The sequence below is a fragment of the Cheilinus undulatus genome, linkage group 6 (genome assembly GCF_018320785.1).
Source record: "Cheilinus undulatus linkage group 6, ASM1832078v1, whole genome shotgun sequence".
Classification (NCBI taxonomy): Eukaryota; Metazoa; Chordata; class Actinopteri; order Labriformes; family Labridae; genus Cheilinus; species Cheilinus undulatus.
The window spans coordinates 47,263,810-47,291,222 of NC_054870.1; the positions used below are offsets into that span (position 1 = coordinate 47,263,810).

At 37.7% G+C, this 27,413-nt stretch overlaps 1 protein-coding gene across 3 annotated transcripts in view; it reads right to left on the reverse strand.

The window, feature by feature from the left end:
• LOC121510971 (muscular LMNA-interacting protein) overlaps window positions 1-27,413 on the reverse strand; it is a 77,199-nt gene that overhangs the window by 38,045 nt on the left and 11,741 nt on the right. For all 3 annotated transcript variants that reach the window (XM_041789404.1, XM_041789403.1, XM_041789402.1), the window contains exons 2-3: window positions 24,429-24,545; window positions 4,152-4,289 (exon numbers count right to left, since the gene is read on the reverse strand). In XM_041789404.1, coding sequence (XP_041645338.1) covers window positions 4,152-4,289; window positions 24,429-24,545 — 255 coding nt within the window. The remainder of the gene's footprint in view (window positions 1-4,151; window positions 4,290-24,428; window positions 24,546-27,413) is intronic.

Genomic DNA, 27,413 nt, shown 5'->3' on the forward strand with positions numbered 1-27,413 from the left:
GTCAAAACTAACTCACTGAACTTTTTTGAATTTTCACTTAGACTCTTATTAAAGTGTCAGATTTGATAAGCAAAGAATGTCCATGCAGCAGGAGAGTGAATCTCCCAAAAGTTCTTTATCACGTGTCAACTTCAAGTGTATATTTAACCAACATGAGCACACAAATCCACAGTTTGACAAAAACACAGTAATAGTGCCTTGTAAAAGTAGCCAACCATCTTTATCTTTTCCATATACTGTCATGTTCTAACTTAATATAAATTTTTTTGTCAGGACGGTATGTCAGGGATGGGCACAAAATAGTCCAGAGTTTTTGAAGTGAAAAACTAGAAGGTATGACATAAAAAGAAAAGCCTGGTGAACTCTGCTACATATTGCCCACTGAACTGAATCATCTGAGGTAGGGCTGCACAATAATTCACAATTTTATTTAAGGATGTCCCAAGGTGTCCATTTCTCTATTCATTTAACTAGTGGAAAGATGAGAAAACAGTCAAAGTCATCACAGGGTCATTGTGTCAGTGGGTACAATGTGAACCTGATATGCTGTGTAGAGTGTGACTAACATCAGCAGCTAGTTCCACCAGCCTTTGTTCTTCTTTGCAGATTGATATAATGCTTTCATTTGTGGCCTCTTTTCACTTCAGTTGAGAAGTTATATATGAGCATAACCCTTGAGAGCCTACAGACCACTTTATTTCCACTTTCTCGTTGAAAACACTGCCGTGCTGTTCTTATGACATGCTAACTGCTAAGCTTCTCATTTCATTTTCAAGTGCCGGGGAAAGCTCTGGCAGGAAGGCAGTGGCCACTAACTGTAAGCTACAGTGGCTACTAGAGGCAGGAGGATTCATGAGATTATTGAAAGAGCCAGTGACCAGAATTTCAGGCATATGTTTCTAAAGAATTAGAGGTATTTAGATTAACAGTCTCATAAATCTTATGCTGGGTAATTTGATTTACAAATTTAGCCAGCTATCTGCATGCATCCCTAATTTTATTGTTTTCCCAAGGTCTTGTACTCATACTCATAAAACATTGCGGACATTGTATTCCTTATCATTTTAAAGGGGACATATTGTGCAAAAATCACTGATTCAAGCTTTTCTAACAAAAATATGTGCCCCTGGTCTGTCCATCATCCCCTGAAGAATCAGCCAAAAACCAAATTAGATGACTGTTAAGGGTTATATCTGGTTTATGTTAACATTATTTGGCCTTATTATTGCTGCAGAGAGAAATGAATACATGACAGGGATATTTCTTACTAATTTAGCTGGAGTGTTTTCAATTACTGATCTGTAATAATGTATAGAATTGTGGTATTATTGTTTATTTTATTGTTACTTTGGACCCCCTCCTTAAAAGCCTCCTATGGACGAGTGTTGAAAATTAGCACTAGTGCTATAACACTTAAAACAATGAATCTGGTGTTTTCCAATGTAGTTGTTATGTCCATATTAAATAAATAAAATTTGTGTGGTATGATCCCACTGAACACTGTTTACACTGTATAGACCTTGTGCAGACATGCCACTATGATCACCTGCTGCAGTGGACGGCTGAAGTGTTGTTGTTGACATTAGATCACATTAGATATTGGTCTAAAGGTGTACCAAAGCCCTCTTGCCTATCTACCTGTCCATGTCACGGCTGTACAGTGCGACATATATGTCGCAAATGCTACGAGAAAATGGGTCTGTGCTAAGAGGTTTTCACTCCTCATTGCACAGGTGCTATGACAAAGTGGGAGAGGTGTGTGCATGCCAGACGCGCAGACTTTAGGTATTACTTGTTGCCCCAAAAACTTTACTCCACTCTGATTTGAGATTTGAAATTCATGCCCAGTCCATTTGTTTCTTATTTCTGGAACATTTTAGACTCAAGTGGAATGTTTTTCCCTCTCGTCAATCCTATGCATCTGGAGCAAGCAGCCACACTCCGCAATGATGAGAGAGGGACCTCCTGCAGCTCTTACAGACAGGGCAGGCTCAGGGCAGACGCAGTACAGGTGTCATTATGTTGAAGAGGAGCGCTGCTATAATCCCAAGTTTTATTTTAAGGCACGTAGGCAAGACGATGTTGAAAATGTTTCTGCTAGCTTACTTCTCCGTTAGCCTCGTCCTTTCCAATTACGCATTGACGGTCGCAGTGAGTTGGCTGTTAGTGAGAGGACAGAGCTCTCAGTCTGCGTAAACTTCTGATTAAAGATTAATGTATAGAATGATGCATTTTTTTCTCCACTAATATCGTAGCTGCTGGTGTTTGGTTAACAAGCTAATATGCGTCTGAATTTAGCATACAGGCCTGATATGACACGGACAGACAGCAGTGTACGAGGGAGAGATAAGAGAGAGAGAGACAGGAGCACAGAGGAGAAGGTCAGTACAGCTCCACACTGCATAAACTTTGTGTGTATTGTTAGGGTAAAGATGCGACTTGGAGATAGTATTTTTTTAAATTACCGTTGAACTCCAATAGTACTGATGTTATGATTACACTGTTAGAGAGAAAAGAGCGTTTGTTCATTGACATAACTCTATAAACACCAGACCCCAGTGTGAAACTACAATATGGACCAGACTCTAACAGTGTTTAATTAATTTCTACTAATGTTAGGAACATTTTCCTATTACTCTGAGCATCAGCTAATATATAAGGGATGTCCAAACTATGGCCTATGGGCCAACTGTGGCCCTTGGTCCTTTGAATTGGCCTGCAAGAAATCCATTGAAAAAGGCCCACATAAGAACCTAAAACTTTACTAAATTTTTTAGTTTGACTAGGGATGCACAGTATTGGGGTTTATTCAATATGGGGATAATTACAAATTAAATTTAGCCTATATCAATACTAATATATAAATGTAGTTTAGACTAACACTTCAGTCCTTGAAACACACTTTAAGGATGAACAAAGGACTCCCTTGTAAAAGAGATTTGTATATCTCAATGAGAATAAATCCTGGTTAAATAAAGGTTAAATAAATAAATAAAATAAATAAACAAAGAAACATACATCAGTCTCTAGAACACACTGAAGTTTAAGTAAATAGGATGAACACAGAAAAAGACTTCAGCTGTCTGTTGAACCTGCCAAAAGTTAAAAAAAAAAAAAAAAAAAAAAATTGATGAATACAAACAAAAGGATTCCAGCAGCAAATAGCAGCACAGACTGAGCTCATTTGCTCCTCTGTCTTAAAGTCTGATTTCTAAATCATACTGCTCTAATCGCCTTTAAGCACCAACACTTCTATAAAGTTAGTCAGCTTCCAGCAGTTTGCTCTTGTTTTGAGTCTGAATGTGAAGATGAATCATCAACGTCTCTCTTCTCTGTGATTGGCTGTTTGCTTTGGTAGACATTAATAAGAGCTGTAATTTAGGCTGTTTGATTTTGTTTTTCAAGTACATTCACTTACTAAGCATATATTTTGGTTACATGTTGGTTTTAGAGATGTAACAAACATATATTGTGCTACAAGTTTTTGTTCTGTGCTACAAGAATGTCAACCTCTGTAGCACCAGCGCTATGGGCAAAAAAAGTTCACGTACAGCCCTGCATGTGAGTCCTTCTTTGTTTACCGTTTTATGAAAATGTCAAAATATGCTAATCAGACAACACAAAGAGACACCTGCAGGTCTTTCACATTGTGGGTTTTTCCTCACCACAATTGAAAGGACCACACAGGAGGTCAGTTTAAACCCTCTGAAAGACCCCCCAAAACAGACTACTTTTTATGTACCAGTGCGACTGGTACCAGTATTATGGTAATAGACCCAAGTGTTGAACAAATCTATAAACTCTTCATGTAACATGTGTTTGGGTTTTTGTTATCTGCATCTTCCCTATGAAACAGATAAATTCAGCAGCTCAGAAGTAATTCAGAAGTAAAAACCTTAAACTATGATGTGGTCACCCAGCAATCTTCAGGTTAACTTCTGCTTTCAATGGATGGGACTTTTTCAGACTCCCTCTTTTATTAATAGAACTAGAATTGATAGAAATTAATTTAAGTCTTTTGAAATTAAAGCTTTTAGCCCTGGAAAAGTTAAAAGCAGTTGGTATTTTTATCAAAACATTGTACATCATAGCAGATCAAAGCTTCTGTCATAGTTTCCACATGACATTGAGCATGCCCATGTTGTACTTACTTGAGGTTTTGTCCCCTGTGGGATTTTGTTTCCTGCTCCTCCCTCCTCGCAGTCTCTGATAAAGACTCTCTCTGCTTTGAAAACGTCCTGGTCCGACATGGTCTTCCCAGTTATCTCCTCATGGGACGCAGCAAAGTTCTGACAGGACAACATGAAGCAAAATGTTTAGGAGGAACTGAGCGAGTGAAACCTGAGAAAACCCGAGGTGAACTTCAGTGAGCCTGTCTGAGCTCAGGGGCGTGCTCGGTTTCACCACATGCCCCACACATATAATTCACATGTACATGCACATGTCCTGCTGACGTTTTTTTAGCACATGCCTCATATGCAGAGCTGGATGACTGAGGGGAGGCCTGAGTACACAGGGAAGCAAATAAAAGAGATGTTCTCTGTAATGGATCCGTTAAACTAGAAGACAAATCTCTAGGCATTTATTGTCCCTGTCTGTGATTTTATTTATTTATCCGTCTCGTTAAGCACAGCATTCTAACATTACACTACCAAGGAGAGTTTTCCAAATCTTCATTATGGAATAAGACTCATCCTTGGCAATGAATCAGTCAAGTAAACAAATCAAAGCTGCTTTAAAGAATTTTTGGGCAAAGCTCTGAGGATTTATAACTCTGCTGACTTGAGTTAGATTAGGATGCAGCCTGGAACACCTCTCAGCTCATGATCTCTCAGCCGGGTCATAAATACAAAATCATGGGTTTTCAGAATGGACTCAAATGTGTGCAGGTCTTTTTGTTGCTAATAATTAGAAAATGTTTTAGTCACACATGTATTGTGACTAAATACATTGACTATTGTGTAGGAATTGTGATGATGTCCTGTTCACCCTTAATAGTTTTAGTCAAAGAAAAAGTCCTTACATTTTAGTCTTTACTTTTAGTCACATCATAGTTTTCTCTTTAAAAATTGGCCAAACTTTAGAAATTAGATAAGAACTCATTTTGTACAATCACTAGCCTACATGTGGTAATCTGAAATAAACTGATGAAAATATTAGCATGCATTGGATAACAGACTTTTGGGATGAGGATTATTGATTCTTATCCATAATGGTACCCTTACTAATGGAACTTAATTATCAAACTCTTTATTGATGATATTAGCAATAATAGGAATACTGGTGCAGTTGGAGCAGAAAAATGAGACAATATGTTTTTAACTGAACTCGTGCTTTATATCTATTTTAGGTTGTTAATTAAATGAACATTTCTCCTTTAAAGAGTTGCATTTATTCAGAATTCTTAGGGGTGCACAATAACTATCGGGCCGATAGTTATCGGGCCGATAGCAGGAAATTATTATGTCATTCTTATCGGTCCAATATCATTACAACGAGCCCCGATTACATATATATTTTTGTCAGCACGGCAGTGCTGGAGTTTGTTTTCTTTCTCAGGAGACTACACATTCCGAAACAGAAGGTGGCACCGCAGTACACGACCTGCTATTAAAGCACCAAAGAAGAAGAGAAAGTAGCACCCCCTGTGCTAAAATGCTAACAACTCGGTGGCATTATTCAGTATTTACGGGGAGGATAACACGACCGTGTGTGTAGAATTTGCCCTGCAAAGGTCGCAAAGAGTAGAAAGAAGTCCTCGACGGATCTTACAAGTCACTTAAGAGTCATCGTCCTAACGACGTTATAACGAAGCACAGCAGCCACTAGCCTCAGCCGCGGGCATTAGCAGGCATTGAAAACTGCAGAAAGTTTGCCAGAGCCAAAAGGCGCAACGTTATAATAACAAAATCAGTCTGACAGTCTCCTGATCAATCGCTACTTTCATAGACATGTACCTGCCTGCTCTGTTTGATGTGGTTTCATTCAGTCTGGTCGACGTTATGAACAAAAGTTAGCCACAGACCACGGTGTACTTTACATTCTTAACCTATCTCTGATATGACTTATGTCAGTGCATATTTTTAATCTTTATGTCAAACATCAGCTTGCTTTAATTCTGGCTTAAGCAAAAAAAAAAAAAAAAAAAAAAAAAACAGACCCCGAAATATCTCCATTTTGTTAAGCATAACAGCCTGTTATCATTTGGTTTTATGGGGAAAACCGTCTGTCAGTTGTTTGTGTATGTTGTACTTGGTACACAAATGTTTAACTAAAAAAAGTTAACTATAATAGTTATAAAGTCAGAATGGTTCTTTGATTTTTTGAAAAACATGAGTGATATTAGTTAAAATTAGTTATAAATATCTTTGCTCACTACATATTAACCCCTTCTTACCCCCAGATGTGCATAAACACATCAAATAAACTTCTTTTGTTAAATCAACAATTGAAAAAAATATATTGGTTATTATCAGTTATCAGCCATCAGGAGTAGGAAATTATTGGTTATCGGTATCGGTTCAGAAAAACAGTTATCGTGCATCACTAAGAATTCTCGCAAAAAAAAAAAAAAAAAAATCCAGATTTCTCCATGTGACTCTGAACACATCATAATAAGGTTTTAACTTCATTCTCCTTGAATTGTCAGAAGTCTAACTGTCTTTAAACACATCACAATGTAACGAATGGTGTGTCGCCTCTTTTGGCTCGCTAATTAGCATTTGTCTCGTGGATTTCCACGGAGATTACAATTTTGGATTACTTTTTTTAACTAACGGGACCTGGTACAAGGTTTTGGAGGGTATTTTTCACACTGCTACTCTGACCAAGACTGAGGAGGATTACTGTACAGCAGCAACAGAAACTAATATTAGGAGAGCAGATACAGACCAAAGCTACATGTTTAATCTCCCTATCAGCTCCTCTCACTGGCTGCTTTACACACCCAGGCATGCCGCTCCTCCTGCTCTCTCTCCTCTGGGTGTTTTGGCAGACAGCGGGTTAGACACACAGTGGAGAAATTTCACAGAATCTGAATGTCCGTCAGTCCAGCATGCACATTTTAGTCTCGTCTTTGTAACAAAAAGCCAAACCTTTTGTTAGAGTTTTTATCATCAGTAATCAATTTTTAGCCCGTCCTCGTCCTGTCTTCCTCGATGAAAGAAGGTTGTTAACAAATATTTTTCATCATCGTTTTTAACAAAATTAACACTGCAACAGAGCCGATTAAAAAAGTTAAATATGCCATATTGCCAAAAGTATTCCCTCACCCATCCAAATAATTAAAATCAGGTGTTCCAATCACTTCCATGGCCACAGGTGTATAAAATCAAGCACCTAGGCATGCAGACTGTTTCTACAAACATTTGTGAAAGAATGGCTCGCTCTCAGGAGCTCAGTGAATTCCAGCATGGTACTGTGATAGGATGCCACCTGTGCAACAAGTCCAGTTGTGAAATTTCCTCACTCTTAAATATTTCACAGTCAACTGTCAATGATATTATAACAAAGTGGAATCGATTGGAAATGGCAGCAACTCAGCCACAAAGTGTTAGTCCACGTAAAATGACAGAGCAGGATCGGTGGATGCTGAGGTGCATGGTGCCCAGAGGTCGCCAACTTTCTGCAGAGTCAATCGCTACAGACCTCCAAACTTCATGTGGCCTTCAGATTAGCTCAAGAACAGTGCATAGAGAGCTTCATGGAATGGGTTTCCATGGCCGAGCAGCTGCATCAAAGCCATACATCACAAAGTGCAATGTAAAGCATCGGATGCAATGGTGTAAAGCCTGCACCACTGGACTCTAGAGCAGTAGAGGCACGTTCTCTGGAGTGACAAATCGCACTTCTCTACCTGGCAATCTGATGGACGAGTCTGGGTTTGGCGCTTGCCAGGAGAACGGTACTAGTCTGACTGCATTGTGCCAAGTGTAAAGTTTGGTGGAGGGGGATTATGGTGTGGGGTTGTTTTTCAAGAGCTGGGCTTGGCCGCTTAGTTCCAGTGAAAGGAACTCTGAATGCTTCAGCACACCAAGAGATTTTGGACAATTCCATGCTCCCAACTTTGTGGGAACAGTTTGGGGATGGCCCCCTCTGTTCCAACATGACTGTGCACCAGTGCACAAAGCAAGGTCCATAAAGACATGGATGAGAGAGTTTGGTGTGGATGAACTTGACTGACCTGCACAGAGTCCTGACCTCAACCCGATAAAACACCTTTGGGATGAATTAGAGTGGAGACTGACAGCCAGGCCTTCTCGCCTCATCTCATTTGTGACCTCATAAATGCACTTCTGGAAGAATGGTCAAAAATTCCCATAAACACACTCCTAAACCTTGTGGAAAGCCTTCCCAGAAGAGTTGAAGCTGTTATAGCTGCAATGGGTGGACCGACATCATATTAAAGGGATACTTCAACATTTTGGCAAATTCGCCCATTGCCGTAACTGCTGTAGTCTTAGTAATTGGTTAGTTTCTGCTAGTTGTCGGTGCAAGCTGTTTCTAGTTCTGGGGGAACCAATATACCAGCTGCACAGCTAACGCTATGTAGGCAGATGGAATTTTTGCTTTCCCTCATCAAACTCATCAAATACACAATCCAACAACTCCAAAACGCTCTCGTGGACAAGTTGTGACCTGCACACACACCACGCTATGAAATAATAACATATAATTATGTAACATTATGACACATGAAGCAAATACTCAGAACTATTTCGTGAGTAAACCACTGGGCGGAGTGACACAGTGCAGCAACCATGTCTGGAGTGTAGTTCCGGCTTTGCATTTAACTTTAAAACATTTCCGTCTCGTAATGTTCCATAATTATTTCATAGTGTGGTGAACAAAAGCTGAAACACAAACACAAAGCTTTTAAACACAAAAGCTGACACCAGCTGTCATTCTGAATGAGGAGAAACTGAAAAACTTCTAGTCAGAGCCAAAGCATTCAGAGCAAAATATTTATGGCTAAAAGTTGACTTGTTTTATCAGACCTTGTTTTTCTTTCATCAGAAACATTTTTTTGCTTTCCAGCATACTTCACATGCTTCTGTGCTTCCTCAGATGCTTTTTCTTTAAAAAGGTGTTTTTGTGTGACCAGGCAAAAGAGCCTTCTCTTTTATGTTCCAAACTAATCATTGTGTCAGGATATCTCAGTGGTTAGCTTTCACGGTCCTTTTAAAAAGAAATTACCCCAAAAAATCTTTAATCTCGCCTTCAGTTTAGACTGATTTCAAAAACCTGGCCCTAAGTTTTCTTTGAATTGCTTTTTCCTTGGTGTGTATTTTTTCTTATGTAACTTTCCTCTTTTTCAACACAATAAACGTCCGTCTTTCCAACTTCACCACCTGGCTCTTCACTTCAACGGCACAGTCAGTCCTTGCATTGCCACCAGAGGTTCTTTGTCAGGAAGCTTAAATACTAAGTACGGAGAACTTGACTCTTGGAACTTTGCTTTTAAAAGTTTTAATCTGTTTTAAAACTTTTCTCCATTTATGTTGCTGCTTTATGTGACACTCTCCCAATAACAAGGCCAATTTTATCCTAAATTGACTTGACAATAACTCAAAAAGGACAGGATTCATCGGTGTATTTTTCAGAGGCATGCATGAAGGTGTATGAAAGAGACGGAGGGACACATTCACCCACAGAGAAATGATGTTAAACAGAATGTCTGAGCCACAGAAAGAAATTGTAATATCAATATGAAAATGAACTCTCTTTACCAGTAATACTGAAGCACATTCAGAGCAGCAAGACTTTTCTTTCTCAACTAATTTACCTTTGGAGCAAAGTGTATTCATATCATTATTCAGTGAAAATAAGTCTATTTGAATTTAGGGTGTTCTGAGTATAATCTTACCTGAGGTTCAGTTAGCTTTGAAAGAAACATTGAGCAGAAATGTCCTTTAGAGCAGGGGTCATCAACTACATTTGCACAAGGGCCAGATTTAGTCTTAACAGAGACTCTGGGGGCCGGACTTTCAAATAAACAAAAACCAAATATTTTGGCATATGTAACATATAGGCTAAATGCATTAGTATTTGTATTTTCTTTCAAATCCCAGAGAACAGGGCTCTCCTCAATTGTGATTTAGCACCAGTATTTCAGTTTTTATGCTTTTAAGCCCCTTTTCCCTACTTTATTTGGCCATTTCTGCAACATTTTTGCCACTCAACCCATTTTGATCCTTTTTGCCACTTTTAAACCAAGTTTGGCCACTTTTCACCCATTTGGCCACTCTTTAACCCCTTTTAGCCACTTTCTTGCCAATTATTTCTCCTGTGTACCACTCTGTAAACCCCTTTTCACTTCTTTGTCAGGCTATTTTTGCTATATTTTTACCACTTTTAACAAATTTTTGAAACTTTTTGCCCCTTTTTGCCTTTCTAACTCAATTCCTGCCATTATTTTACCCGTATTTACCCCTTTCCCTTCATGTTTCATCACCTTTTGCCACTCTTTTATTTGTTTTTGCCACTTTTTAATCCCTTTTTTTATTACTTTTTGTCCACCATATTTGCTACTTTTAACCAACTTTTCCAATGCATCTTAACCCTTTTTTTAAATAAATCTTTAAAATATTTACTAATAATGGCTGACAAGTGAATTTTTGTAAAAACAGATTAAATGTTCTAAAAAAATTTCAATATTAATCATTTTTGGTGGATTTAAACAGATCCTCTTAAAACCACAACATATTCTTTTCCTCCTTTTCTGAATTTAATGATCTTCTGGGGGCTGAATAGGAAGCCTTGGGGGGCCTGATGTGGGTTAGGCCACCAGTTGATGATCAGTGCTTTAGAGGGTCACTTTCTCACTATACTGAGTGAATTTAACAGCCTTATTGTCACTTTGGCTTGTAAAGTGAAACTCGAAACTCAGAATTTGTGTCTTAACACCCTAGATATGTTGGAATAAGGTTGCTGTAAACATGTGAGAACACTGAGATCTACATGTGACTGAATTTTGGATTTAGATTGCTAGAAAGTTGTTCACCTTTTTCCTAGCTTGGTTTAATTTGAGCAGGGCAAATATGGGGACCGAACACATCAACAACCGCTATGGGGAATAAGCCCACCTACTAGTTCACTGTAAGGTCAGGGGGCAGGCTAATTACTGGAGTACATGTCTATTTTGCACTTGAACCACAGGCAGCAGGAAGAAACATCTGCTGATGACACCTGCTGAAGGTTTGTTTTAATAAATATTTCACTTGTCTTTATTCCCGGATGAATAAAAGAAGCAGATCCTGGCTGTCTCTCTGCAGTTAGAAACAGTTGAATCCCTCTTGTCTGTTAGCGTTGCTAAAGTTTAGTAATGTGATGATAGACACACAGTCTATCATCACTTCATTTTTCAGCTGTAGACTGAAAACATTTGGGTTTGACACAAAAAGACGAATATGAGACAAGACATCAACATTTCAGCTTTTATTTCTGGGTATTTACGTCTTGATCTGATACACAATTTAGAAAGTAGCTTTATTTGTAAGCAAAAACAACAGAACAGAACAGATCGACTAAAAACAGAAGAAAGTGAATAAGACTTCATATTTAGTTCCAAGTCCTTTCTTGCAGTAACTGCATCAAGCCTGTGACTCACTGACATCACCAAACTTTTGCATTTTTCTTTTGTGATTGTGTTTAAGTCTGGAGATTGACTTGGCCTGTCTAAAACCTTCCACTTCTTGCCTCTGATGAACTTCTGTGTTTTTTTGGCAGTGTGTTTTGGTCATTATCTTGCTGCATGATGAAGGATCTCCCAATCAGTTTTGTTGCATCTTTCCTTAAATTGGCAGACAAAATGTTTCTGTAGACTTCTGAGTTCATTTTGCTGCCATCATGTGTTCCATCATCAATGAAGATTAATGAGCCTGTCCCAGAAGAAGCCATGCAAGCCCAAGCCATGACATTACCTCCACTGTGTTTCACAGATGAGCTTTTATGTTTGGGATCATTAGCAGATCCTTCTTTCTCCAAACTTTAGTCTTTCCTTCACTTTGATAAAGGTTCATCTTTGTCTCATCAGTTCAAAAAACTTTGTCCTAGAATTTTGAGGCTCTTCTCTGTACTTTTTGGTAAATTCCAGCCTGGTCTTCCTGTTCTTCTTGCTAATGAGTGATGTGCATCTTCTGGTGTAGCCTCTGTACTTTTGTTCATGAAGTCTTCTGCCAACAGTAGATCTTGATACCTTCACTCCTGCCCGCTGGAGGTTGTTAGACCGTGTACTGATAGACCGTGTGTCTGTCATCACTTTACTAAACTTAAGCAACACCAACAGACAAAGCTCAAAACAACCCACATACTCAGCTCTGCTGCTCATCCTATAAATGCATATTCCTTACAAATCTGTCACCATTTAAAAGGGAAACAAACAGGCTTTCCAACGGTATAACATTTATTGCCGAGAAGTGTTGTTACAGCAAAGAAATAATCTACCACACACAAATTTCCTTACTTTATGTGCTAAGTTTAGATTGAAGTTGGAAAAATTTAACCCTCCAGTATCACTCTGGACATTTTTGTGCATTTTTCACTTTTATTTTGCGATAATTTTGTCTGTGTCACTGCAAATGGCACAGTTCTTTGTAGGAAGGGTATTTTTTTAATAGATTTTGAAATTTCAAATTCCTTTTTTCACAGACCTATGGTATACTTTGTACAGATTTACTACCCTAATAAGACATTTGTGGAAAAACGTTCTAGTCATGTCCAAGACTATGATTTGAAAAAAATACCCTAGCTCCCCATCATGTATTATATAGAAAATACCTAATTTTTTTTTTCATATAAAATAGTGACACCATGTGTTCAAACTCAGTTGTCATTTAAAGGTTTAAAATCCTGAGAATAATTTAATATTTGTTATTATTTTTTATCAGGACTGATGTTGATTTAAATATATAAGCCAAAAAAGTTAAATATAATGATCTGTAATACTTTTATAGCAGTTTTCATATGTAGACATTTTTGTACACAATTAGACAAGAAATGAAAAAAAATACACACCAAAAAAAGAAAAAATTCACCAAAAATCTATTTTCTTGCTAATCTTTGACATATCCAAGACTGTGCTTGAAAAAAATCCTCCAGCCACCTGATGTTTTTTTAGGAAAATAGTTCATTTTCTGTATTTTTTTTCATAAAAAACAACTATGACTTCTTTTAGTCCAATTGGCATTGAAAGCTTAAAAATCCCCCCAAATATTCAAATATTTGTTAGTTTTGGTGAGGGCTGAAGTTGATGAACAGAATTTGGAAAATCTATTTTCCTGTACTTTATAAACCTTTTTTTTTTTTTTTTTTTTTAGAGTGAACATTTTTGTCCACAAATGGCTCATTAGGGTAGTTCTTACTAATGATACTGAAGGGTTAATTTGACTTAATTTAACTTGGCGGTTGTTGGTGTATTGTCAAGAAGTGCTGCCACCATAGTGTGAAACTATAACAGAGGCTATTGTAACCCTTATCAAGTAAATCCACTAAAACAAAGAAATGAATTTATTCACTACTCCCTCTTTCAGAGTTTGAGGAGCAGGTTTTGTATTTTGACTTTTATGATTTCAGAGGAAGTGTGTTTTAGGCTACTATTCCATATTAAATATACCTTTTAAGTGCAGAATTGATTTAAAATGCCAATACTCATTGCACTTGCATTTCAAGGACACATAAAGCATCAGTATTCCTGACATAACATTTATTGCAGAGGAGGCATTCTGATAGATCTGTGAAATGTTCGTGTACTGCACAAGGCCACTTGGCAACATTTTTCCATACGCTGCACTGCTTGATAGAGCATCTAGTTTTACCTCAACTGATGAGTAGTCGTCACATATTCACCCCTAAAAAATAAGTTTAGGTAAATGAGGTATAGAGATGAGGACAAAATTATAAGTCCCCTTGTGAAAATTACAGTTTTTTAAATGTATTTCCCAAATGCTGTTAACAAAAACAAGGATTTTAACATATTTTAACTCAAACATCCTAGAATTTTTGGACACTTACATTACTTTACTTGACACACAAACACAAAATTGTTTCACAAAAACAACCAGCGTCAAATTTATAAGCCCCCTTTAGAGCTGACCTCTTTCTTCAACCATAGCATAAACCGCTGGATGCTGAACAAAAACTAATAATGCATTAAAGCCAATATTTTGGCTAATCATTGACATATCCAAGCTGAATTTAGAAATCATACCCCAGCCATCCAACATTTGGTTTGAGGAAGATATCACATGTTTTTGCTTTTTTTTTTTTCATAAAAACACATTTACTTTAAGTAATCAAACTGGCATTTAAAGGGTTAAAATCCTCAAAATGATTGAATGCTTGGTAGTTTTGAGCACAGCTGAAGTTGTTTAAGAGATTTATGAAAAAAAGCAGAAAAAGCAGACACGTATTGGTTCGTTAAGCAACCAAAGGGAACTACAGTATCTACGGGAGGAATTGTTAAGCCAATTGGTACGTAGCATCATTTAGACTACAGGACTTCAGGTCCGTCTGACTTGAGATTGAAGCTTCCAAGGGGTGAGCCGGTCCTCAAGTTGTGACCTCAGCGGTGTGCCTCATGCACAGACCATAGACTGTAGAGAGCACTAATGAGTTTTCTTGTAGGTGCAACATTATGTCACACGGCACTGCCCTGTGTTGAGCTACGTTATGTTTGCCGGTGTTTCGTGCAGCTGCTCTGACATGCTTTGTATTGTTTAGGAGGGGGCGGGGTGAGTGTTTGTTAAGTGAGGCACAAGTTGTGCCACGCCTTAGTGTACCCCTGGAACATATTCCTCAGATATAAGTTCTTCTTTCTAAAAAGCACAGCATTTCAGTCGAATTCATTCAGTTTCCACAATTTCCACGTTAAATAGTAGATTCCATTTTTATTGGCCCATTCTGCGATTTCGTCCGTGATTCCGTAACGCGGAAATCATAGGGCACAAGACTCCTTGTCTCAGCTCACTCATTTGAGATCCAGGTCCGTATCGGATGGCGTCTGGGTCCGGACCTGGACCACGGCCCACCAGTTAGTAACCCCTGATTTAGACCCTGGTAATTTGAGTAAAATAATCTTTGTTTCTGTGTGCAAAGTCGAATAAACATCCAAAATAAAACTAGGATGTTTAGAAAAGCTGTGTTAAGAAATTGTGACAACATGGAAAAAACAAATTTTGTCCTCATCTACAGGTTGATTGTTTAAGATATGTTTGTTGTTTTTTTTTTGTTTTTTTTTGCAAATAAGGGACCAAGAGTAAATAGAAAAGCATCAAAACAGATTTTGATTATTTAGAACTAGTCCCTCTCAGGACATCAGCAAGGTCCAATTCCTATTCACTGGCCTTGTTTGCTTTTAAAATGAGAAAAGCCTCATAATAATCTTTGCCTGGAGCCTCCAAATGACTAAAATCACCTGTGGTGGCAGGTTATAGCCATCACCACCTTGAGGTGATTCTCCTGAATATTTCCTGCTGTATTCTCACATGAGCTCACCCTGACTCCGCACTGAAAATATTCTGTTGCTGCCAGGAAAGTAACAGTAAAGTCAATGTGCAATATTCGTCTGTTTGCATTCACACATGCAGCTGATATGAAAACGACCTAGACCACTTCTTCTGCTGGTCTTTGTGCAAAGTTAAGATTATTGTCAACTAGTTGTCATTTTTTTCGTAGCTTGTGAGTGAGTAACAACACAAACCATGCTTCTCACTATATGTTTTGCACATTTTCACCCTTAATCACTGTAACTTATCTTGCTGTACAGATTCTTTTTAAAGTGCAGACTTTATAGACTCTGCTCCCCGGATTATTTTTCCCCCGGAAAATTAAAACATATATGTATTTATCTGAAAAGTCTTGGCTAGAATCGTATGGCATTTGATCCAAACATAGACTCAGTCCAGTGCCATTTGTTGGATACTGCTGTGGCGTATATGTGTGAGCTGAAATTAAAGGATTATTCCTGAGTATATGTGACATTCAGCTGAAGCCAAAAAGGGTATATGCTTATGACAAGCATCATTACTGACATGAACTCCCACCTTAATGATAATTATGATCCTAAATATATACATGACATTTGATAATGACACATTTCAGAGTTTTTTAAACGAAGCCAACCTTTGATTTCTTTATATTTATGATAAGTGGTGACGTTAAAATTGAAGGCAATGTAAATGGCAGCTCATGCCATTAATGTTACCACATGGCATGTGTCAAAATCAGATATATTTAGAACTTTATTTGATACACTGTGAGTCACAGGGACTTTTCGAATGTAATTTAACTGACATGACTCATAGCTGAAGGTATGAATCAAAACATTATTTATTTTTCTCTCATTTAGCCAGGTCAGTCCCTTTCAGATCAGAGAATTGTTTTCAATGTAAGGCCAAGAACAGCAGTGACACACATTCAAACACAAACTCATAAGGAAAATATTATGATCAGCTAAAACCTGCATGGAGAAAGCTGGGTTCACAACTGTTCATGAAAGGTTCAGGATCACTAAATGTTGCAGTCTTGAAACAATCTGGGGTTTATTCCAGTTAACATCACGTTATGGAAGAATGCCATTTAGAGCACTTTATCACCCACCAAAGAACTGTGAGCTCACCTTCACTGTCATAAAGCACAGCGTTGTTACTTCTCCCCCATTGTTAACATGTACTTGTTGACATACAGAGAGTTTAAAGCTAAGGTCCCGTCCACACAGAGACGAAATCAGGAGTATACGCAAAAAATTTAGCTCTTATCGACGTTTCATCCACACAGAAACGGGGGAAACAGGGAGGACTACAGGAGCAAGCTGTGGTCAAACTTAGTCATATATTTAAATTGCGTTATTATTTTTTTTAACACATTAAGGTTTCATGATTATTCATAAGCGTTAACGTGTTACTATTAACAGCCCTAATTCAGACCTTTTGCAAAAATGCTTGAAATTTAGGTCAGGTACCTCCCATTTCTTCAACTGAACCTGGGGGTGGTGCGGACTCCTCACATTGTAAAATCTGAGAACGGCTTGTTTCAGCACACATTTTCTGAAAGGTGGAGAAAGAGAGGGGGGGAATTGATTTTTTCTGAGTCTTGGGGGGATTGTGGACAGGTCAGGGGCACATATTTTTGCTAGATAAGCCTGGAAAAGTGTGATTTGCATAATATGTGACCTTTAAAGATCAGCACATTTAAATTGATTTGTTAGAATGTGTAAAAAGTCAGTTTCATGTTTAATTTGAAAATATCTGTAGTGGTTTTGACAGTAGCTGTTTTGAATGTACATGCAGTCTCTGCTGTTTAGTCCCTCTGAGGATCTAAGAAGGTCTAAAGCAGTGTTAATCAACCCTGCTCAACCAAAGAGCCAGATTATTGAAATATACCGTTGCAAGAGCCACAATCTCAGTGGTGAAAAAGTGGTGAAAAAATAGGTAAGAGTAAAAAATATGTTAAAGCTGGCAAAAAAGTGGCAAAAGTGGAAAAAATGGGTGACAAGGGGGGAAATAGGCATAAAATAAACCAAAAACTTGGTGAAAGTGACAAAAAATGGGGATGAAAAGTGGCAGAAATGGAAGTTAGACTTCCCCAAAAAGGTAAAAAGCAGCAAAAACATGGCAAAAAATGAGTGAGAAGTGACTGAAATGGTCAAAAAGCGGCAAAAACATGGCTGAAAATGAGTGAAAAGTGACTAAAATGGTCAAAAAGCGGCAAAAACGTGGCAAAAAATGAGTGAAAAGTGACTAGAGTGGGAAAATTTTGAAAAACTGGCTTTTAAAGGCAAAAGGCAGCTTAAATGGTGGTAAAAATAGTTTTAAAAAAGGGGTGGGGGGGTTACAAATAGCAAAAAGCAGAATGAAAGAGGCAAAAAGGGCAGAAATGGGATAAGAGTGGCAAAATTTGACAGAAAGTGTCAAAAAGAGGTATCAAAAATGCGCTAAAAGCTAATTAAAAGTGACAAGAAAAGGGGAAAAATTGCAAATAAGGGCAATGGAATATACAGACAAAAAGTAAAGGTTGACAATTAAAGCCTACTGTATAAGCATGGGAAACAAACTGATTAATGTGAAATGCAATGGATAATTTCTGAGGTCAAAGTTTCTCTGTTTTAAGTTTTCCTGGGGGGATAATATTTGGAATGTTAATTTTAAATAGGACATGAAAGAGACACAAATCATCATAAAGAGCCACATGTGGTTCAAGAGCCATGCATTGAGTATCACTGGTCTAAAGGCTGAGAAGAACTCTGTTTGATAATGAAAAGATAATTAGGCAGGCTGGCCCTGAGTGCTGACCCTTACTCTAAATCAATCAGAATGCAGGCTTTTAATGATCAGTTGTGGTTACAAAGAGGGATTTAAAATGCATCAAAGATACACATATCTTCTTTGAAATCTATGGTAGTGTGGGCTTCTCAAAGGTCATTTAATGAACTGTGGGCTCTGAACCTTTGGTAACTCGTACAGTGCAGATCTGACTCACCACAGATTACTAATCTGTAAAAAACATATGCTACTCATTCTAACCTCAAACTATATTCTGGATTACTGTCAAACCAATAGAACAGCAAACATATAAAAACATATTAACAGAAAAAGCATTCTGAAAATGCACAGAACAAATCAGACCTTGACATTGGCACACTGGTGCTTCAACTAAACAAGCAGAGAAAATGATTGCAAGCAGTGTTAGAGCCATCTGTGAATATTCTGTGTGTTTTTCACTTTGAATAGAGACTGTAAATAAGGCTGCTCTGTCTGTAAACAAGGGGACTGAGGCCTTGAGCATTGCACAGTACTGCATGTACAATATATGATTGTTTATATGAAAATTCAAGTGAGACTGGTGTGAATGAAGAATGGCGTATGGTACATAGTGAGCTTTGGAAGTGAGAGGTGAAATACATAATGTGCTGTGGTTTTTGTGGTCTCAAAGAAAAGAAAAGAAATTACTGACATATACTGTGTTTGCATCAGGGGTTGACCAATTATTGCCCAGGCTGATATTCACTATTTTGCTGATTATCTGTTCCGTGGTTTTATTTTTCTGAACAGTGATGAAATTAGTTCATCTAAAAATGCACTCTTTAGGCTCTGCTGCAACAAGTGTTTTCCTCTCTGGCTCTACTCTCCACTCTTTTAATCTAAATCAGTCTAAATGAGCTCCATCTAAGTGATGAACATAATAATGCATCTGTATTCATAATTCACTTGAACAAAACATTGTCCTGCAATGCGATCTTTCTTTTGTTACATGAAGTTTATTTTATTAACAAAATAAACTTTAGCCAGGACCAGTTAGTCCAGAAACACACATAGTTTGCAGTTCTTAATGTTTTAATTATATTAACATCTATTACACATTTATAACCGTTATTTATAGTTGATGGTATGGCTGTTCAGGGAGCCCCCTGCTCTTCCATGAGACTTTGTGAAAAGCATCGAGCAGGGAAAGCACACCCTGAGCAGAACAGGTGTCAATTACAAGTGAATGACTTTGATTAAGTCAGATGTAGCATAATTGAGGAGCTGGGGTGGAGGAGCATTGTAAAGCTGCTTACAGAGGGAGCAGCAAAGAGTAGGCAGGCCAGAGCAGCTTTAAAATGTGTGTGTCTAGTTAGCTGGAAACTCTGATCAGCTGGCAGTCAGCTGGTGAGAGCTTGTGTGAAATCAGCTGATCTCATTGAAATGGCAGGGCTGCCTGAAGAAACGCTCTATGCTCAAATTTTAAATGTATGTTAGCTTTTAAATGCAAGACTTATGCTTGTATATGAGTATTTTTACATTTTCACACATCCTTTTTCTTCAGGATTTTTCCACTTTTGCAAGATTCCCAGTTCCAGAAGTACCCCATAGCATAATACTCCTACTGCTAGGGATAAGTATCGAAATCTCCTGACATGGTACCAACAAATCCGATTCCCACCGAGCTGAATTACAACACAGATTTCACTGCTCTATTGCGACCTCCTGCCACCCCAAATGAAAGGCCAGAAAAAAATTATGGAATTTTTTTATTTATGGGTGAAAAACAAGCAAATGTGGAGCTGAGAGAAGATGGAAGATCTATTGTAGGTCTAAAACTTTGGTGTTCAGTTACAAATAAAACTATCTTCTACGTAGTGAATCAGATCCAGATCTAAATACCTGGAAATGAACGCTGAAATGTTGATCTTTGGTCTCATATTCATCTTTTGATGTAGAGCCCAAATGTTTTCAGTCTACAGCAACAAAAAAGGAGTTGGCCTCACCATTCCAATACTTTTGGAGGGTGTAGATGCAGATAGACTTTTGGGAATGGCAAAACCCAAGGTGTAAAATCAGGCCCAAAAGAGAGCTGTACAAAAATTGTTACGGATTAAATCCGCTCTGACTTCATTCCAAAACCATCACAACAGTTGTAAAAATTTAAAAAAGTCAAATATTCTCTGTTTTCTACACTTTCATAGTTTAATCCATCCCAGAGACCAACACAGCCTGGGATCAACTAATGAGTACATAATCTGTCCTCTTCTTCTTCTCTTGTGCCTCTAGCAAGACACAAACGCGTACATAAGTTGCATATTGCACGTGCAACACTTGTGCATAAATCTACTGTGCAATGCTTTTATTTTACTTTATACTAGACCAACTTTGGTTATATCCTCTGGGAGCAATGGATTAACTTTTCAGGCCTTTCAGGACTTCTTTCTCTCATGTACTCTTCTGCACAGTTAGATTCTGGATTTTTTTTTTCTAGGATCCATTTATAGAAATTATTAAACCTTAAATAAGTGTAAAAGACAGTGATGCATCATCTGCAGAAGTGAATTCAGGATGAGAAGAAAATAACTACAGAGACTAAACAGCATGGCTATTTGCCTGGCTTTGACCCTTGCTGTGTTGGATAGACTGGACTTAGAGGTATACATATTAAGTATTCAAACACATGATACTAAATTCAATGTATGAAAAAAATGTCCTGTATGTGTGTTAAAACATGTATTCAAACTCATGCAGCACAGCACTCATATGTCATATGTTACATCCCCTTGAGGCTACAGAAGTATGGAGACTAACGAAGCCAGCCTGCCACCTCCCTCTGTGAACATCATTGAAGTCTCATGCAAGCAGAAAGCTGACTGTGGGCAGCAGGGGCAGTTACCTGTCCTGAGGCACAGAGAGCTGGTGCTGCTGTGATGTTACTGCTGGATGAACATCACATGCTCAAAGATCAACTGCACTAGGGGGTCTGCACCTACCCTCCGGTTGTACATTTGTCTTAATGAAGTAGTTCCTTTATAAAGTTTGGATTTAGGTTTTTAAAAAACTCTTTTGGGAAAAGATACTGGATTTTCTTGCAGTATAAATCTATATATATAGATAGATAGATAGATAGATAGATAGATAGATAGATAGATAGATATAAAATCTGTATATCGAAATCCTGTCAAACAAGAAGCAGATCATGCAAGGATATGGTTGCAATTCAAGTCCAAGTCATTTTCTGCGTTTTGGTCTGGGGTGTAAAAGGAGTGCTCACTGCTGGGCAAGAGAACCCTGGCCACATGTTTCCCTTTTGCATCATCCTACCAGTGTGAGATTGTTTTGTTTGTTTTTTTTTTCCTGCTGTTGCCACACAGAGAATGCAGATAAAGATAGATATTGAAATTATCAAGTAGTCACTGAAATTATTGTAGGACTGGAATTGTAAATCTTACAAGATGTCCACTTGCTTTCATTTTAGGGAGCTGTTCTTCTTTAGAGAGTCAGAATATTTCAACTGTTGGTCAAGGTGGTAGTTGTTATTTCTACAAAATGTTGAGGGTTTATGCTATGGTAAATTTAAAAAATAGGAATTTGTCATCAAAAAACATGATCGACAGTGTGTTTATCATAGGTTGTTGTATTTATACATGTTGAGGTCTGCGGGGCCTCAAAATATTTTTATCTGCCAAGGGGGGTGGCAGAAAGAAAAAGTTGAGGAACCCCTGCTCTAAGTAAAAACAGTTATTTTCTTTTTTCTATTCAAATGTAAAATATGCATATCAATACACAGTCAATACTTCAACTACTTTTACATATACTGAGATACTCTGAATAATCTATCAACTCATCTCTGCTTGTATTTTGAAAGATTGTAGGCTCATTTTACCCTTCTTATTTTAACTGCTAGCAACATTTCCCCTTTTTCCTTTGATTTTGCTTTTCTATTTTCTTATGGTGTCGTGAGTGTTCCAATTCAGACTGCAGTATATACTGAAGTGTGTGCATCTGGTTACAGTGCTTATAAATAATATTCACTCCCTTGAATATTTTACCTTTTTTATTTTAATAATCAATCATGGGCAATATAATTTGGCTTTTTTGACCAAAACAAGTTACAAAAATCCTTTGATGTCAAAGTGAAATCCTACTTCTACAAAGTAATCTCAGTCAAATAAAAATTAAATTTCGCTGCAGTCACAGCACTGATTCTGTGTGGATAGGTCTCAATCAGGCTTGCAAATCCTGACACTACAATTTTATTTCATTCTTGGCAAAACTGCTCAAGCTCTGTCAGGTTGCACAGGGATCAGGCCTGAACAGCTCTTTTCAAGTCCAGCCGCAAATTCTCTTTTGGACTGAGATCTGGGCCAAGACTAGGCCACTCATTGTCTTGCTGGAAAATAAATCTTCTCCCAAGCCTTAGTTCTTTTGCAGACTGAATAAGATTATACTCCTGGATTTTCCTGTATTGTGCTGCATTCATGTACCCTCTACCTTTACAAGCCTTTCAGGGCCAGCTGATGAGAGGCATCCCCACAGCATGATGCTGCCATCACCATGTTTCACAGTGGAGAAGGTGTGTTTGTGGTCATGTGCAGTGTTTGGTGTCCACCAAACATAGCATCTTGTCTGATGGCCATAAAGCATCATTTTGGTCTCATCAGACCAAAGAATCTTCTTCCACTTCACCATGGAGTCTCCCACATGCCTTTTGGTGAACTCTAGTCTAGATTTAATATGAGTTTTCTTCAACAGTGGCTTTCTCTTTGACTCTCTCCCATAAAGCTTTGACTGGTGAAGAACCTCGACTACAGTTGTTGTATGCAGAGTCTCTCCCATTTCAACTGCTGAAGCTTGTAACTCCTTCAGAGTAGTCATAGGTGTCTTGGTGGCCTCTCTCACTAGTCTCCTTCTAGCATGTTCACTCAATTTTTGAGGACAGCCTGATCTAGGCAGATTTACACATGTGCCATATTCCTTCCATTTCTTCATGATTGGTTTAATTGAACTGGGGGATGTTCAGTGCCTTGGAAATGTTTTTGTATCCATCCCCTGACTTACACCTTCAGTAAACTTTTCTTTTGTTCTTTTGTCTTGGTGGTGTAATGATTGCCAGGAATACAGATTAACCAGTGACTGGACGTTCCAGACACAGGTGTCTTTATGCTACAATGACTTGAGACACATTCACTGCACTCAGGTGATTCCCATTTACTACTTCTGTGAGTTTTGGCACCAATTGGCTGGACATCTGTTGAATTATGTCAGTCAGTTTAAAGGGGTGAATATTTATGCAATTACTTATTTTACATACCATGTTTTTATTTAATTGACATTACTTTGTAGAAATCTGTTTCCACTTTGACGTTAAAGTGATTTTTGTGTTTATTTATTTGGTCAAAAAATTAAAATTATATTAACTGATTTATGAAATCAATAAAAGGGTAAAACACCCAATGGGTTGAAATCTTTGTATAGGCACTGTAGATTCTGCACATGCATTAAAAAAGAATCCCATTATAGCACATCCTAGGAAGACCAGGAATAGGTTGGTATCAACTGGCTGTTGGCCCTGTTGTGGTGTGTCTTGCATGGGACATTTTCTTTTTGTTACATAACACCACAAACTGGTCTTCTGTTTAAATATTAAACTCTGTTTCTAGCACAGTTGTAGTTATTTTCCCTGCCATGTTTGTAAGGTGCAAAAATCTGCAACATCCCTGTGTGGACGCTCACATAAGATATTGCCAGTCTGATTCTGTCAACTCAGTCATTGATAATCACGATACAAGATCCTCAACTCTACCAGGAGTCTTCTGCTTGATCTGAAAAAGTAAAATACTTGTTTGGACACCACACACGAGGATTATTTGTACAAGGATTATCAGTATTTACAGTTGTGTACTCACTGATACAAGAAGGATTACTTGACCATTCTTAAAATTATTTCTGAGGTTTGTTTGATTTTCCCCAAATGTTTCTCACCCCTCTTGTTTACAAGTTAGCGGTGCATAGTTTGCAGTCTTCTCTGGAGGGTGGAACAAAATTGAACCTAAAACCGTTTTAGTGTGGCCAGCCTTGGTGTAATTTACAGCAACAGCCCTTGCAGCACTCCTTTTTCCAAACTCCTTGTTATAAAAGCGATGTCACACTCTGCTTTATCCCTGTAGGTGTGGGCTGCTACTTTACCTTGTTAGGATTTTCTTTCAGAGTTCCAGGTTTCCCTTTCTCTCCAGTGACTGGTAATTTCCACACCACAGGCACAAATGTGAAAACCGAAGCTTTATGTTGTTCTTCTTTTAAAACCTGTAGATTAAAGAGGAAGAAAACAATTACCCACTCGTTATATGCTCTTCGATTTTTTTGTGAATTCCCTGCCAAGAGCAGTAATTTTTTTCAGCGTAAAGGGACCTCTCATCTCTTTAAAAAATCATGTTGCATATCCTCTTTTCAAAGAAAAATGTTGCATTTATAATTTGTGATTCCTCTCTGCTTCACAGGGTTTTGTACCTTCCCAACCACTAATGAGCAATCATTTCCCACACACACACAGATTAGACACTTTAGCACCCTGCAGCTCAAAGTCTCAACACACCCACATTCATTGAGCCCCAGTAATGAGATGCTATTAAATCAGCTCAGGTTCTCTTCTGTATCCACCACTTCACTAGGGAGAGAAATCTGAATCTGAGTTTGTTTTTCCTGTAGCTTTTCTATACTCCTGCAGATAAACGGACATGATGAACTTTTACAACTGTTCAAACTGTTAAAAAACAATCTTAAGATGCTACAAATTTAGGGGAAAGTTTGAAAATTGTGGAGAAACAGCAGATAAAAAATCTCTATGTGGATAAGCCTGAACAAGCAGTATGTCGTTCGTTTCCACCAAATGGTCTGCTTTAGTTCAGTATAATTTGTCACAGTCTGTCACAGTTTTGTCACAGTCTGTCACAGTTTGATTTTATTTGTTTCCACAGCTGATGCTGGCTTGTTGCGATAGAAAAATCCTACTTCTGAGAGTAGTTTTTGCGCAGAGTACTTTTTACTCCTACTCCGTTACAAGTGTGATTAAAAAAAGATACTTCTACTCTGTGACATTGGGCAATACTTGGGCAATACTTGTCTATAATTTATTTTCATGAAGTATTTTTTTACACTCAGCTGAGCTCTCACAGCAGCGTGAGGTAAAATCCTCAGCACCACAGAGTAAACGGAGGAGCGACCCCTCCCCCTTAACTATCAACAGTTGGAGATAATGGCTGAAGATGTAAATACCTTCCTTCAGAGGAGCATGTTCATCCCTGGCCCAACAGAAAGACTCTTTGCCTTTCAAACAACAAGGAACAACAGCTACATAATGCGCTGCCTATTGTGTCTACCTAAAACGGTGGAAATCTCAAGCTTCAAAAATAGCACATCAAATCTAAGAAAGCATGTTATGGTAAGAAAGCTAAACAAGCTAACGACTGCACTGCTAGTTAGCTAAACGTATAATTTCAAATCTCTGTTTTAACTTGCAGACTGCAAAGACACAGCTGTGTCAGGGATAAATGATGTCACGTGTCCAACCACCTATGCAGCTCTGCCACAATTGTAATTTTACATGCCATTATTTAACATTATGTTGTAGGTGATACTGTTATCATGTGTGTGTGGCATATCTCTGATATCAGTGATTATACCTAACATGGTTATAACGTGGGGCTAGTGGGCCAAAGTTGGCTTTGGTTTTAATAAGTTTCAGTTTGGCTTGCCAAATTTGTTGAGTGATAATCAGGATAAAAATTCATAAATTGGAGCTAAAAAGTAAAAATTAAATAAAAAAGAGCAAAAAGTCAGAAATTAGGCCAGTTCATAAGATTAATTTCATAAATATGAGCCAAAAATCATTAAGATATGAAAAAATAAATATAATGTGACTAAAAAGTAAGAACTGCAAGGTACAAATCCATGTATGTGAGATTAAAACCATCTAGTAGAAATAACATAACTATAATAAGAGAAAGAGTCTGTTTTTTCTCATTCTACTGAATTTTTCATTCCGTAATTGTTATTAACAAACATAACTTGACTGCTGCTTTATGTATTAAGTTTTTTTCCTTTTACTTTTGGCAAGTTATGCTACTTTATTTATGACAATGTGCAGTTTACATTACTACCCCTGAATAATATGTTATTATGCAATACTTTTTAACAAATTGCACAAAAGGAAGTTACTCATACAGAAGTAAGTACCTTATTAAAAGACTACTTGAGTAGTCTTTTAATAAGGTACTTATTTATCCCTACTTAAGTACTTATTTTTATAAGGACTTTTACTTCTATTTGAGTAAGTTTTATTGTTAAGTAACTACTATTACTTGAGGACTGTAACTGTGTACTCTACCCACAACTGGATTAAACCACAATATGGCCTGCTGCAATTTTAAAATTGCAAACAGGGCAACAAAGCCTTAACCTGAAATGTGTCGAAATACCAGTTTAATACATGTTTTTAGCAGCAGATATTTTTTGTTCTGCACATTACAACATACATACATTCAGGGGTCTTTTTTAGAATAGTTTACAAAAATCCTACTTTTCCTGATCATGTATATGATTTTCTTAGTCAAAACAATAGTAACAACCAAAAATTATCATCCCCTTCAATATAGAAATTGATAACAAACTTGCTACACAGTATGTGCCAAAAATCGCATTTTTTTCCCCCAAATCTTTTATCCCTATATTAATTTATCTAATATTGTGCTGACTATAGCATAGAGTAATTTGTTGCTTTTGTTTGTTGAACCTTACCGAAATCAGGAACCTAAATATAATCACATATTAAATCGCAATATTGAGAAAAAAAAATCACCAAAAAAATAAAATCAAATAAAATCAAGATAAGATTATTTTCACTCTACTACAAACTAAAATGTAAAAAGCCATTGCAATGCTTTACAACACATATACAGTGGCTTTCAAAAGTATTCATACCACCACATACCAAAAGCTTTTATACCACTACAAAAGAACCGGACTATCTGGGAAAACAGACCAGAGTTCATTTAAAGCGAACCACACAGCTCTGGTGTGAATATGCCCTAAATCTGAGAAGATCCTGTTTCTTGTGAGTGGGCGTGGCTTCAGCTCATTCAACAGACACGCCCACAGCACCCTAGAGCATATTGT